Here is a 16,043-nt window from a genome sequence, read left to right on the forward strand (position 1 = left end):
TGATAGTATGGTACTAACATGATCTGTTGTATTTGACTTGAGTTTTTTGCTTTGTAATGTTGTCTTTACATTGGCATTTTTTATTGTTAGGAAAGCATTTTATTATACAATAACAACACCACAAAAACAAATAACTCTGAAAGACTTAAGAACTCTATCAACACAATTATCAACCACAATTCCAGAGGACCCAGGATGAAGCATACCATCCATTTCCTGCTGGAATTGTGATGGACGCAGAGTATAGACTGAGACATATATTTTTTGAACATGGCCAATGCAGGAATCTGTCCTGCCTGACTATGCAGATATGTTACAAGGGTTTTGTTTTGCTCTTTCCTTTTTTTAATTTTAATTTCTAACTTTATATTGTTAAAGTCAGGGCATATATTGTTCTTTTGGCACTTTACTCTCCAATATTATACACATGCAGCATGCATATTAATTAAAAAATCCCTACTTAATGCCAAGGAATTAAGTGTATAGCTTACCTGGGGCTCATCAGGAGGGAGAGGAGGTGGAACCTCTTCACTTGGGGGTAGTAATGGGGGATCCTGAAAGGGAGGAGGTTCAGGTATTTGATTGGTTGTTGTAGTTTCTTCTTTCGATGGCTCTGGTGCATCTTTCACTGCTCCAGGGCCCTTTAGTGGTTGCTGTCCCTGTGCATGTGCTTTTGCCCTTTGCTGCAGGCTAAGCAAGTGCTGTTTGTACCAATACTGCTGCTGCTCCTACAAAGGAAATCATTTGTGAGAATCACTTGTATAAGCTACTTACCCTTGAAAAAGAGTTGAGGGAAACAAAGTGTGTGTGTGTGTGTGTGTGTGTGTGTGTGTGTGTGTGTGTGTGTGTATACAGTCTATCTGCCTGCCTTTTTTAGAAAGGACAAAAACAAAGCATGAAAGAGACAATTAGGTATCTGTACACTTTTTCAACCACATGCTAGAGCAATAATTCCAATCCCTCCTTCTTGTGAGAAGTTAAAACAAACAAAACACCCTTGGGACATACAAAGTCAACACCTCTTCCACATCCATTCCTCCTCTCCCTCACTCTCTTTTTAAAGCACATGCTGCCATCTGATTCACCTAGAAGTGTGACTGGTCTGTTGGATGACAGATCAGAAACAGTCTTGGTGATTCTCTTTTAACATTCACTAAGGGTTAATCTTTACTCCATGTTTATGCACATTACATAATCAATCTCATTTCCTTCATGAAGCTTCTCAAGCACTCCAATCTCCTTGTGATCTCTCCTTTCTCTGAACTTACTACAATGATAGTCCTACCACAGACTTAACACTTTCTTTTATTGCTCTCTGATTGCTTCAGGCCTGTTAATCATACATTCCCAATTGAAATGCAAGTTACTTATGCCTGTACCTTCACCCTTCCCTCTACAACCTCCTATCCCCACTGGTGCCAAGGATAATATTGAGCACAAAGAGCCTGCGTGGTGAACTATCTCTCCTCTCTATAGTGCTGAATCTTTCTATATAGTCCATTCCCCAACTCAAAGGCTTCAAAAACACCCTATTTATTGCCTCCAACATAAAATACAAACTTCTCAACCCATCAACTGAGGCCCTCTGCAATGTGGCTCCCACCTACCTTTCCAGCTTTACTTAACATTGCTCCCCTGCACAAAACCTGCAAAACCTGCATTCTAGCCATACTAGAATAAAAACTAGCCATTTTCCTGAATCTGATCTCTGGCATTTGTACAGCCAGTATCCTTCCTCTCAGAACCCTTTTCTTCCTTCAAGGCTCAACTCTCATATTTCCTCATCAATGAAGCTAATCCCTATGCCTCTAGTTTTTAGTGTTCACTCTCTGCCTCCTTAAATTATCTTGGACTTACTTCTCTGTGTAAGCATTGCACCTTCTCAGAACAATGTAAGCTTCTTGGAGTCAGGAGTTACTTTTTTTTTCCTTGGTCTTCCAGCCCCCAAAACTAACACATTGCTTTGAATGCAGAAGATGCTTAAGAAATGCTTGTTGATTTGAAACAAAAATAGTGTACCTCCCTATGTGCCTCCACCTTGAAGTGTAGTCCATGCCTTACTTCAAATTTTTAAGAATCTGTGATTTCATTATTATAGGTACTCCTTCTATGAATGAAAATAGCAACTCAAGTAGGCAGCCAAAAAGTTTATCACTATGAATCCCACCTGGTGGTGGAGCCACTTCAAACTTCACCTCCTTTGACAATCACCAAGTAGTCACCAATGGGGGCAAATACCTGAAGACTTTCCAGCTGGGCAGGACCTACTACAGCTTGCCCTCAGCTGCCAGAGCTTTCGGAGCCCTTGGTCACTACCAAGCCAGGGTAAGGCATCAGAGGAGGACTTTAGTAAAGAAAGAGTTTTCAACTTGACCTGTGAAAAGACACTTCAGTACACAATAGTATATTTACAAATAAGCAAGCATAAAATTCATAATGTTCACCAATCATTCAACCAACGTTCACTATAACACACCTTTAACTTTCTTCTAATACTTCAAATAATTATCCAAAAACAACATGCAGATGCAGTCATTGGATGAGATGTGTTTGCTTAACTGTTTGTCTGTTTCAAGAGAGGGTCTCTGAAGAAGGAGGGTGTTGCAATGACGAGGATATAAAGATAATGCCATCAATGAAGTGTTGTTTTTAAAAAAGAACAGAAAGAGAAAGAAAACAGACTCATCCAGCAACTCAAAAGATCAACAAACCCTTCAAATACTGTCAGAAGTTGAAAAAAAGATCAATATACAATTCCAAGACCAGCACTAAAAGGTATAAAAATGCAGGCTATTCTTTATAGATTAATGGTTACAGGTCTGAGAAGGACATAGACCTAATATCATGAACCTTGCTGGGCTCTCAATACTGTTTTTGTTTAACTCACTGGATAAGAATCATCCAATTCAATGATAGGAAAGTCAACACATGGTTGTAAGTCAAAAAATGATAAGACACTCTCCTTCAAAAATTTCCTCAGAGAAAAGTTAAAACATTATTCCAATTTTTGTCAGAATCACATAATTAGAATTTTCAAAAACTGTGCACTATTAAGTGCACTCAAAATTACTCAAAATCATAGGAATAAGAGCCAGGTCTGAATTCCTATTCAGTGTCCTATACACTGAACCAGTTCTATCTCACATGAAATCTTAGTTTATCTACAATAAGAAAACCATAACTTAAGTGATAACCCACGCATTACATTTACAACAAAACTTGAATCAGTAATAAATGCAAATCAAAACGCTGAGTTTTACCTCAGACTTTGCAAAATAGCAAAGATGACAAAAGATGGCAATGGGCAATGTTGGAAGGGCTTTGGGAAAATAGTCACACTAGTGCATTACTGGTGAAGCTATGAATCTGTACAATTCATTTCGCAAAGCAATACGGAATTATGTTTAAAAAGTGGTTAAAATGTCCATACCCTTTGACATAAAGATTTGATTGCTAGGCTTATACCTCAAAGAGGCCACTGATAAAACAGTACCCATTATACACCAATATATTTTTAGCACCACTTCTCATGATAGCAAAGAGCTGAAAACAAAGTAGATGCCTACTGAATGGAGAATGGCTAAATGAACTGTGGGTACACAAACATGACGGAATATTACTGTGTTGTAAGAAACGACGAATGTGACAAATACTAAGAAGCAAGGAAAGATCTACATAAACTGATGCAAAATGAAGCAGAGCCAAGAAAACAACATAGACAATGACTATGACAATATAAATGAAAAGAACTACCAAAAATAAAGTGCTGTAAAATTATAAAGAATAAGCATGGCTTCAAAGAAGAACTACAAGACACTCTCACTCCACCACTTTAAAGATCCACAAGCATACATTGCACATATTTTCAGCCTTTTTCAATTAGTTATGCTGATTTTCTCCCTCTTCTTTTTCTATTTTGTCTTTTAAAAATGCTATTTATGGAGCAGCTAGGTGGTGCAATGGACATAGCATGGGCCCTGGAGTCAGGAGGAGCTGAGTTCAAATATGACCTCAGACACTTGACACTTCATACCTGTGTGACCCTGGGCAAGTCACTTAACCCCAACTGCCTCAACAAAAAGCAAAAACAAACAAACAAATAAATAGATAAATAAATAGATAAATAAATAAATAAATAAATAAATAAATAAATAAAAATTAAAATGCTATTTATTATATGGGATGGTCCTCTGGGAGGCTAAGGAGGAGGAAGAGGGATACTAGAGGAAACTATGGTGATGCTAAAAAAAAAGACATCCAGAAAAATGTGTATGTACACATATACACCAATCTAAGTGAACATTAAAGAAGTATAGAAAGCTTATTTTGACACAAATATGACTTCCTCGCCCCTAACTACCGCCCCCAAATTTTTTTCCATAAAACCAAATTACAAATTTGTTAGGAAACAATCATTAAGCACCTATTGTGTAGAGTAATGGACTTGCAAGTCAGGTGGACCTGAGTTCAAATCCAGGCTTAAACACGTACTAGTTGTGTGACTAGGCAAATCATTTAATAGCTGTCTGCCTTGGTTTCTTGATCTGTAAAATGGGGATAATAATTATCTACCTACCTCTTTCGGGGTTGTTATGAGGACAAAATGAAATATTTATAAAGGGCTTTGCAAACCTTAAAGCACTCAATTAATGCTAGCTATTACTATACAACTCTATCTAAAAATATTATAAAAATACTTTCAGGACAAGGAAATGTATAATTTCTATTTTGTTTTAAAAAAGCACTGAATTAGTATAAGCTGCCTCCTCCAGGAATGAATGAAAAAGCATTTATTAATCAATTCCTATGTGCAATACCCTGTACTAAGGGCTGGTGATACAAATCGAAAAGCAAGACACTCCCTATTTTCAAAGAATTTACATTCTAATAGGGATGGACAACATATGCAGATTTCAGCCCTAAGTCAGGCCCAGTGATTATTGATGGTAAAACACCTCCTTTAATGTCATTTCTATTGATAAGGCAAGTATCTGTTTCTGATGTTGGTTACATCCCGATCACAGCTGGATAATGCAAATTTATTATAAGGCCATATTTATTAAATTTATTAAATGCCCAATTTTTAAATATTTCAAAGAACAAAGAAATAAAAAAATTGTAATTTACATTTGTACTTCTATTCTTAAACTTAATCCATTGGGAGATTCTACAGAAGAGGCCAGGCTATAAACTGCACACTCTGATTTGGAATAATTGTAAGCAAATATTCTATATGTTCAGAAGACATTGGAATTCTAATGGGTTAGAATTATAAGTGGTCTTTCAGAGGAACTGTGCCAGGAGAACCACAGGGGAACCTGTAGTTGGAATGACACCAATGTGGGGATTCTAAACAGAAATACTTCCCCAATAATCTTGCCCTAATAACTAAAGTGCTACTCTTTCTTGATTCCTTTCCTTGTCTTAAGATCACAGAATTGAAAGTGGAAAGAAACCTTTGAAATAAATAGTATAATCCCCTCAAACTTAAAGATGATGAAATCAAGGCCCCAAGAGGTTAAAGGTCACAAAGGTTGTAATAACAAAGTAAGAATTCAAACCCTTGTCGTTTGATTACAAATTCAATGTTCTTGACCACTATACCACACTGTCGCCCTCAATCCTCCTGTAACAGATTTTCCACGGGTAAATATGCTAACCACAATTTCTTAAATAATGTGCTTTAGTGCTCAATTTTTAACGCTAAAGCATTAAAAAGGTAAAATTGCTAACTCTTGAGAATGGCAATACATGCCTGTCTTGAATTTGCTTTGTCTTAATCTATGATTTTACTGGTGTACAAAACTCCCACGCATTTAAAAAATCTAAGGGAAAAGATTAAATACTAGCCTATAATCACATCCAGTATGCATCAGAGGCTGGACTAGTACCCGAGTTTTCCTCTCTGTCCATTATGTCATCTTGCTTCTCATGTTTATTCGTATCTTTTGAAAACTTCACTCTCATTTTGCTTAAGTAATGAATGTAAGCTAATAGAGTGTCTGCTCAAGTCAGCCAACAAGCATTTATTAAGTGCTTACTGGGTGCTAAGCACTATGCCAAGCCTTCAAAAAGCTCACATTCTAATGGGGGAGACAATATGCAAACAACTACGTAAGAACTTATAAGATATACACAAAGTAAACTAGAAGTAATCTTAGCAGGGATGTATTACCATTAAGGGGGGCTAGGACAGTCTTCTGCAGAGGGAATTTCAGCTGAGACTTAAAGAAAGTCAGGGCAGCTAAGAGGCAGAGAGGAAGAGGGAGAGCCTTTTAGGCATGGAGGACAGCCAATGATAATGCATAAAGCTGGGAGATGGAATGCTTTGTGGAAGGAACAGTGAGAAGGCCAGTGTCACTGGATCTCAGAATACTTGAAGGGTAGTAAAGTGTAAGAAGACTGGAAAGGCAGGAAGAGGCTGGCTTATGAAAGGTTTTAAAAGCCAGTGGATTTTATATTTGATCCCTGAGGTAACTGTTGGTCTTACCTAAATTCTTCCTTTACCTCTAGTACTATCTTCCCCCCAACTAATAGAAGGCTAGGGCAACTAAGTGACACAGACGATAGAGCGACGGGTCTGCAGTCAGGAAGACTTGAATTCAAATCTGGCTTCAGACACTTCCTAGCTGTGTGACCCTAGGCAAGTCGCTTAACCCTGTTTGCCTCAGTTTCCTCATCTGTAAAATGAGCTGAAGAAGGAAATGGCAAACCACTCCAGTATCTTTGCCAAGAAAACCCCAAATGGGGTCACGAAAAGTTGGACACAACTGAAATGACTCAACAACAAGAGACAGTCAATCATCATTCCTTTCAACCTCTGATCTGTGTGAAACATCTAAGAGAAGTCACTCAACAAACATCTGAGTGCTTAGTATATCCAAGCACTGTACAAAGTGCTAAGGATACAAAAAATAGTCCCACATATGTATAACCTGTATGGAGTCTTTTGCCTTCTCAGTGAGGGTGGGTGGGGAGGGAGGAAGGGAGAGAATTTGGAACCCAAAGTTTTAAAAACAAATGTTAAAAATTGTTTTTACATGCAACTGGGAAATAAGATATACAGGCAATGGAGCATAGAAATCTATCCTGCCCTACAGGAAAATAGAAGGGGAAGGGGATAAGAGATGGGGGGGATAGAAGGGAAGGCAGATTGGGGGAAGGGATATTCAGAATGCACACCATCTTGGAATAGGAGGAGGGGAAGGAGAAAAACTGGAACTCAGAATCTTGTGGAAGTGAATGTTGAAAACTAAAAATAAATAAATTAATTATTAAAAAAAATAGTCCCTACTCACATTCTGCCTCCTCCATTAAAATGTAAGAAGCTCAAATTCTAATAGGGGAAACAAAAAGAGGAAATATGTTGGGTGATGACTAACTCTGACAGACAGCTCTTCTCAGCAAGGCAAGGATCTAAGACATCTCCAAAGGTCTCATGATGCAAAATGCTATTCACATCCAAAGAAAGAACTATGGAGTCTGAATGCAGATTGAAGCACACTACTTGTTCTTTTTTTCCTAATGTTTTGTTTCTTTTTTTTTTTGTGGTTCCTCTTATGGGTTCTAATTCTTCTTTACAATACAACTAATGTGAAAATATATTTAACAGGAATGTACATGTAGAGCTTATATCAAATTTCACACCATCTTGGGGAAGGAGGTGGGAAAGGAAGGGGAGAAAATGTAAAACTTAAAACCTTCTGGAAGTGATTGTTGAAAATCAAAAATAAATAAATAAATAAATAAAGAGGAAATAAATAAGTTCAAGAAATAGCACATGTATAAAATATATTAGTAACTGGGAATTGTAATGATACCAGTATCTGCTGGACTTCTCTATTTGCCAAAAGTAGTACAGTTATTATCTTTTTGACTTACCGTAGTGATAATTTTACCCTTCCAAAAGAAAAGGAAATTTTTTTTTTCTGGAACTGACACTCAATATGGCAAAGGACCTTGTTCCTAGAGGGCAAATTATGGAAACCTTGGGGGGAAAATATTCCCTCATAAAGTTTAAGAAAAAAGGAGAGGAAAGCTGGGTATAGTCCAATACATACCCTAGATTTTTAGAAAAGTAGATTTTAAAAGATTCAGAGAACTGACATGAAGGATCCCAGGGACTAAAATTCTGCAGCGGAAGCCAGCATAGAAGGAATGAAAAATTCTTAAGAACAAAATTCTGAAGACATACAAAGAAAAATTTTCTATGAGAAAAAAAAAAGGGAGTTGTCTCAAGTGACTAAAATGGACACACAGAATTCAAACACCTGAGATCTTTTCAAGATAACGTACAAAAGAATGAAACAAACACAAGTAAGAGAACGTAAATCAAGGTGTAGTATTATAAGCACAGGGTCAGGAGAGCCAAAGATAGTTTAAAGAGCTGCACAGCCAGTCAAGATAAATAAAACTGCTGCTCAAGGTTCTAAGGATCACATTGGACAGAGAAGGCAGATTAGTTTGATTCTTCGTTTGTAGGGTTTTTTCTCTGCAAAGGAGAATGACCTTTGGATGAGAATGGACAGAACAAAAATGGCTAAAGCAGGGGAAAGGGTGATACCCAAGATATATAAGGGGATAGGAAGATATCACCAAGCTGGTTTAGTCATCTAGCTCAGATTATCTACATGCTCAAGAAACGAAAAAACTAGAGGAAGTGACTGCTGAACGAAGAAAGATCAAGAACAAGAGATGTACCACCACAACTGGAAACTTACAAATGCCCTGACATTCAAAATAAGAGAAAATAGGCTGTAAGCTATAGACCAATAAGCCCAACTTCACTTCCTGAGAAGATTCTAGAAGAGACTAAAGAAATCATTAATTAACATTTAGAAAAGTAATCAGTGATCAAAGGAGCCAGCATTGTTTCATGAACAAGTCACAGGAGACTTTGGGTTCCTGGGTCTCTCTGAAGGGTCCAAGCTCAGTGAAGCAATGTCCAATTACTCTGCTGTGGCTTTCATATACATTATGAGCAAAAACAGTAAGAGGCATGTGGGGTCTCAGAATATCTACATCTGGTGGCTCATCTTCTAACAGAGGTTTTTACCCCTCACACAGTGAAAGCATATATCCACAGTGGACTCAAGAAAAAACTGACAATTGATCAGGAGGAGCCAGATGCATCTACCCTTACAAATGTTTTATCACAGCATTAAAAATAAATTTTAAAATACAGGATTTGACTGATACAAAATAGTGGTGAAAACAGTGATCAGAGAACAAGGAGATGAAGAAGTGAATATGGCTGCTCAATTTTTCTAGGATGCTGACATGGAAAACAGTTATGATGTTTTTATGAATATTCTGTGTTGTAGCTATATTTGGTTATTCCTACTATTTTCATCCTTTGAAGAGCAGGGCAAAGAACAGATGTTGAAGAAAAGTGAATTAGTTATATTCCTGGTTGCTAATTTAACAAACAAACATTTGTCTTATTAAAATAAAGACTGGTTCAGAGTTTAGTAACTAGACCTCATAAGAGAAGCTAAGTGATGTGAGCCAAGCTGGGAATCTCATGAACAGGCATCATCTACTTATTTTACCTTAGACAAAGTACCAGTTTTCAAAGAATGGTAACAATGATTCAGCCATCCTACAAAGAATAGTAACAATTATATCAACTTGTCTGTTTATTTGTTGCAGTCACCTACAAGCCTTTGAGTTGATTCCTCCTTTTTCAAGGATCATAGAAATATAGGATCATAGCTCTCTATAGGTAGAAAAGACCTCAGAGTCCTCTGGTCTGACCCCTGCATTTTACAGATGAGGAAACTGAAGCCCAGGAAGGTTAAGTAACTTCCCCAACCTCATACAGCTGGTAAACATCAGAAGTAGGATTTAAACCCAGGTCCTCTTTCCATTGTAGGAGGTTCCCTCCTAAAAGAAGTTCAGTACCTGTGCTCAGTCTTCCTTCCACCTCAACCCCTGTCCTTGCACTTGAGGACTACGATATCCACACTAACGTGGACATAACGTCCCTTTAAATATCCTGGTCCCCCCAATTTGTCACTCTTCAACTCCAATGACCTACCTCCCTTTCACCTTACCTCAGCCACTCCCAGGAACGGGCACACAACAGATAATACTATCACTTCATGGTATAAGCTTCTGATAGTCTCCTTTCTTACCTTTCATCTCTCCCACTGTTTTACTTCTCCCTACTTTACTCATCCTTATCCCCACGTTTAGTCCCAACACCATCTCCGCACTTTCTCCCTTCTCATCCTTACTCTAGGCTCACTTTCTTGCCATCATAGTTTGGACAAGTTAAACTATGCATTTATCCTCTACCCTTGAATCCCTTGCTCTTCTGCTCTTCCACAATTCATACCAAGCCATCCTCAACCCCAAGTCACCCTACCATTGCTGCCACCACTACCACCACTACCACTTGCCTTCTCTGCTCATACTTCTTGGGCTGCTGATACTGCTAGAGAAGTAGTCAAACAACCATAACGACTGAGTCCAATACAAATTAATGCAGTATCCAATATTAGTAGACTCCTTGCTAGTACAGGCCAATCCTTTTATTCTTCCCTGAATCATTTTCTCCCTACAGTGACTTCTGAATCTTGTCCCTTTCCTCAAGCCCCTTCTCTTCTCCTTGCCAATACTAACCCCTCTATTCATGTCCTTGATTTCATTCCCTCCAAGAAATCTTCCCTTTTGATCACTCCTTCTCTTATCACAAATCATTCCTTAACTGACTCATTCCCCAATGCCTAAAAACACTCTCAAGCCTCATTCATCCTTAATGAAGCCTTCATTTGCCCATTTCTTCTATTCACTTTATTGTTCTATATCCTTCCTCATTCACTCACTGCCAGATCCTAGAAAGAGGTGTCTATACTCAAGGCTCCACTTCCTTACTTCCCAAACCCTGGCTTTCAAACCTTCCACTATACTAAAATTGTTCTCTCAAAAGTTATTAATGATCTCAACTACCAAATCCAATGGCATTTTCTCAGTCTTCTTCCTTTTAGAGTACTCTGCCGCATTTGACAGTAACAACCAGCCCTTCCTCTCTGAATGTTCTCTCCTCCTCCAGTTTTCATAAATGGTTCTTATGATCATAAACATACAGTTGGAAAGGATGTTAAAGATAAAGAGTTCAACTCCCCTCACTTTATGGATGAGGAACCTGAGGTCCAAGAGGAGGTAAAGTGGCTTGCCCTGGGTTGTTGTTGTTTGTCCTTCATTTTCAAAGAGGACCAATGACATCACAGTTGATGTCTAGACTTGCTCGTGAATTGAATTTAATAAGCAAGGCAGAGTTACACCAAGCTGTCGACTTCATTCTCTCTTCTAAGCCATTTAAGTCTAGTGGTAAGACAAAAGTCAAGAAGACTGGCGATGGCCCAGGATGTAGTGGATGATCTTGTTGTCTTCAATGTCTGATGAAGCTCTAAGCACTCCACAATGCCTGTTTCAGCCACCTTCGTGGTTGCTGGAACAAATTGCTCTCATCTTCCCATTCTGCCAGGGGCAGTCTTCACAGGCTTGGGGTGGACACCCCTCTAACTCCCATGGGTTAATTGTCATCTCTGTGCAAGTTCTCAGGAACTCTAGTACCACAATTCCAACTGCTTCCTGGACACCTCCACCTAGATATCATATTCTGTCAATATGTCCAAAACCAAACTCATTATATTCCTCCTTAAGCCTGCCTGTTTTTCAAACTTCCCTAATTCTATAGACGGCATCACCAGTTTCCCAATTACTCAGGTCAGTAATGCTAGATTTATTTTTGACTCCTCTCTTTTCTCACCCAACACCATCTCTCCCCAAGCCAACCAGCTGCTAAGTCCCATTCCTTCTTTTGCCTTCTTCTCCATTGCTAGCACCCTAGTTTGTGGGCTCATCTCCTCTGGCCAGAACTAGTATTGTCTCCAATTTCTCCCCATCACCAATTTTTCCTTCACAAAGCAGCAGTTCTTCATTGCCTATTAGATAAAATACAACCTTATTAGCACCAACCTATACCTATTTCATTTTATTCCAGCCAAATAGGAATACTAAGTGTTCTCTCTACTTGACATTCCATTTCCTGTCTTCATGTAGTCACACAAGCTGTGGTGCATATTTAGAAATGCACCTTTCCCTTCATCTCTGCCTTTCAAAATCCTATCTTCCGTCAAGGTCCAGCTCAAGTGCATCATCTACAAAACCTTCTCATATCCTCAATATCACCCCCCACTCCCACTCATTAGCGTTTTCTCTCTCATTACCTTGTATTAACTTATCTGTGCATAGGTTGTACTCCTCCAACTCTAACCCTAGTAAAATACAAGCCCCTTAAGGGCAGGCTTTTTGTCTCCCTAGTCTAGAAGGTAATGTTTGTTGAATTCAACTGAATTATTAATAGTCAACAAGATGGAATTCATCTACTGTTGCCAAGTAAAAAATGTATGAGTTCATAACTAATTTTATGAGCCACTGATTCCTCAAAAAGGTCAAATGTAAAGACAGAAACCTGTGCAACTCCAAAGCAAGTGTCACATGGGAAGGAGCTCTCAAATATAAAACAATCACCACTCTTAAACGAGGCCACTCTATTCAAGAAAACCCTCATTTTCCAAAACCAGTCAGAACTGGGCAGTGAAAAGAACCCTAGTTAGGAACTTATATTGTTTAGCTACAAATGGCTTTCAAAATTAATTTAAAAAATATAGTTAAAATTAGGCAAATACTAACCATATTCATAGTATAACACAAACCAGTTTTCTTTATCTTTTCGATGGAAATGTTGGTTTAAATTATTATGGAAAGGACATCATATTTACCAAAAAATTTGAGCCTAGTAGAAGCACTTTTTAAAGAGTTAAATTTTAAATTTAACTGAGATGTCATCCTTTACTCATCTCACTAATCCTGAGCATCTAAAACCTCTTTAAATGTTTACTCTGTTTTATAAACTATAAATACCTCTCTTAAGCAGAGAAGAGGCTGTGCAACCTTGATTATTTCCTTGTCTGTATGCTTAGGTTAGACCTTTTATACTTTCATAATCCTCTGGATTTATTCCTAGTAAATTGAATCCTACTAATCACAAATGACCCTTCCAGATTCCAAAATATGCATGCTCCATTAAGGAACTTTTTTTTCGTAAGTGACTTTTAAGATCCCCAACTGGCAAACCCTCTGTCCAACATGAATGCTTACCTGTGGGGTCATAGTGGAAGGATCTGGTTGAGGGGCTGGCTGCTCAGCACTTGTGTTCTTGGCACCACTCTCCAATGGCTCTTGCTGGGCAGTTGTACTGGTACCAGAAGGGCTGGGTTGTGGTGGAACCAGTTGTGATTTGGAATGGGACTGAGAGGAGTGGGAAGGAGATGACTGGGACTGGGGCAAGTAAGGCTGGGAATGGGGTAAATAAGACTGAGAGGAGCTGGAATAGGAAGAGGTAGACTGGGAAGGTGCAATGTAGGACTGGGAAGGTGGGGACTGGGAAGGGGATGGTTGAGCCGGTGGCAGGTAGGATTGGGATGAGGACTGAGGGAAATAAGAGGGCGGAGGCTGACTGGGGGGCATGTAGGTCTGGGATGGGGGTATGTAGGAACCGGGGGGCACTGGGGGAGACTCGGGAGGTGAATCCAGCTCCATGGGTACTGGGCCAGGGGGCCCGTCTCGGTGCTGCTGCTGGAGCATCTGGTGCTTGTACTGCTGCTGCTTCTGATAGCTTAGGACCGGCCCCGGCGGCGGGGGCATCGGCGGAGGCGGCGGCTGCCAGTCCCCGTAGCCCCCGCCGGGCATGACCGGAGGGGGCGGCAGGGGCGGCGGGGGCAGGTGATGGGGCTGGAGGACGCACTGCATCTGCTTCTGGTGCATCTGCTGCAGCTGCTGGAGCTGCGCCAAGTGCTGCTCGCGGAAGCTCAGAAAGCCCGAGGAGGCAGGGGCCGTCGGCGCCGCCGCGCTCGAGTAGCCGCCGGGCCCCGGGGAGGCCTCGGGGAGCCCCACGGGCGGGGGCGGCGGAGGCACCGGGGGCGGCGGGTAATGGCTGGCCCCGCCATACCGGCCCCACGTCGGGTACATGTCGGAGGAGGGGGCAGAGCGATCCCCGGCGCCGTTACTCGTCGCAACCGACCCAGAGGTCTGCAGCCGCCGCGACAGCCGGAACTCGCGGCGTCTCCAGGCCCCGGAGCGTGTAAACGGAGGGCGCAATTGCGCAGGCGCCGAACGCCTTCTCCCGCGACCGCAGAGGCGAAGGCAGGGGCGGGGTCTAGCCCAATGCGCTTGCGCAGTAACCATTGAGAGGAGAACAAAGGCAAGGTAGAGCGGCCCTGTCTTGTGTTGACTCTTGGTTGCCATCTTTCTTCAGGCCCGGAAATTGTCTCCGGCTGTGGAACGTTGCCATAGAATCACATGCTATATACCATGCTACCCTGGAAGATGTGGTCCGTGTTACAAGATCAAAGGTCAAGAATTGGAAGGAACTTGGACATCATCTAATCTACTCCTCTTATTTGACAGATGGGGAAACTGAGTTGTGTTAGGTTTAAGTGACTTGCCCCTTGCCCAGGGTCACAGAGATAGTGAATGTCTGAACTCACATTTGAACTCAGGAGGATAAGTCTTCCTGACTCCAGGCCCAGCACTGTATCCACTGCACCACCTAGCTACCCCTCTTGGCTACCTAAGTGAACAGTCTCCAGTCCTCACTTTTCATTCCTTTATCTCTAACCCCAATTTGTGTCCCATTCCAACTCTGCTCACCCTTTGCCCTATACCTTCTGGAGGTCCTTTTTCAAAAAGGAGCAAATTTACTTTTCATTCTGGATCTCTTCCATTCTGGATACTTCTTCCATGTACTTGCTGTCATTGAAATCTGGCTTCCTCCTGAAGACCCTGCGTCCCTGACATTCTCTCCACCCCTGGTTGTGTGTTCATTCATATTCTCCCCTCTCCCCCACCCAAACTGGTCCTAGAGGGGACCATCACTCCCCAGGGACACTTCCAGACACACTCTTTACTACCATCACTCAGCAACTTCCCCTCCTTTGAAATTCGTTCTATTTAAATTTATTACAGGATACAGATCATGGTGGCTGTTGTCTACCTACCCCCAAGTCATCTTCCTTCTTCCTTCCTTCCTTTTCTTTCTTTCTTTTCTTTTTTCCTGAGACTTGGTTCTCCCTATCTGGCCAAAGCTGAGAGTATAGTGGTGACTCACAGGCGTAATTCTACTATTGACCAGCACAGAAGATTCAACCTGTGAATACTTTAATACAGCAGTGATATGTTAAGGCATATAATGGCAGCTGATTCTAGTTAGAACCAGCTTCTGAGCTCCTTACAAGTTTGCTGATGCAGCACAATTCTAATTTCACTTTCTTCATCCTGAGTAAGCCTTCTTGGTTAATCTTTAGAAACCTTGCTTTTATTATTGGCTCATATTCTCTAACCCTGTCACACCACCAGTGAGGTGACGGCTGTCATGGCAGTTCTTTTGTATGAATACCCTATGTAAACCTGGGCCCCTAGTGGCTCTGTCTCTTCAGCTGGAGTTCACCAACCTGCATGCTACTACCCTGTGGGACCCATCTGGCTGTGAAAGCTCTCTGTCTGCAGTCCACGGGCTGGCAGTGTGCTGATTTTTTAAAATTCTTTTAGTTTCTAAATTTTCAAAATGGTTTTAATTTTTAAGTCAGGAGGTCACTGGCAACTCTATCCTAACTGAATTGCCGTACATCTGTTCGTAACCTCTTATGCTGTGTTTGGATGTGAGTATCATTAAACCGTTTTAGCACATGCTAGTGTTGCTGTATGCTATTCATCCAGACTCAACTCTAAATTTGTATGACAACCCACTCCATTTCTGACCTGAATCAGTTTGCCTCTCCTTAGACCCTTTAATCCTGGGGACTCCACACTGGTGCTAGTCATAATTTGAACAGCCAATAGGCTTTAATCCTACTGCAGCTCAGAACCCCAGAGTTCAAGAGATCTACTAGCCTCAGCCTCCTCTTGTAGCAAGGATTACACCACCACCACATTCAGTTCTCCCTACTTTCTCAATAAATTCAACCCACAAACTT

General features: G+C 40.7%; 1 protein-coding gene across 2 annotated transcripts in view; it reads right to left on the minus strand.

Moving 5' to 3' along the window:
• YLPM1 (YLP motif containing 1) overlaps window positions 1–14,169 on the minus strand; it is a 60,441-nt gene extending 46,272 nt beyond the window's left edge. The window contains exons 1-2 of one of the 2 annotated variants that reach the window (XM_020986285.2): window positions 13,171–14,168; window positions 492–728 (exon numbers count right to left, since the gene is read on the minus strand). In XM_020986285.2, the coding sequence (XP_020841944.1) occupies window positions 492–728; window positions 13,171–14,040 (1,107 nt within the window). In that variant the 5' untranslated portion in view covers window positions 14,041–14,168. Of the gene's footprint in view, window positions 1–491; window positions 729–13,170 lie in introns of both variants that reach the window. The other variant, XM_020986286.2, reaches the window with a different exon arrangement.
• Window positions 14,170–16,043: the final 1,874 nt, after the last annotated feature.

Source organism: Phascolarctos cinereus, unplaced genomic scaffold (assembly GCF_003287225.1).
Source record: "Phascolarctos cinereus isolate Bilbo 61053 unplaced genomic scaffold, phaCin_HiC Scaffold_3;HRSCAF=262, whole genome shotgun sequence".
NCBI lineage: Eukaryota > Metazoa > Chordata > Mammalia > Diprotodontia > Phascolarctidae > Phascolarctos > Phascolarctos cinereus.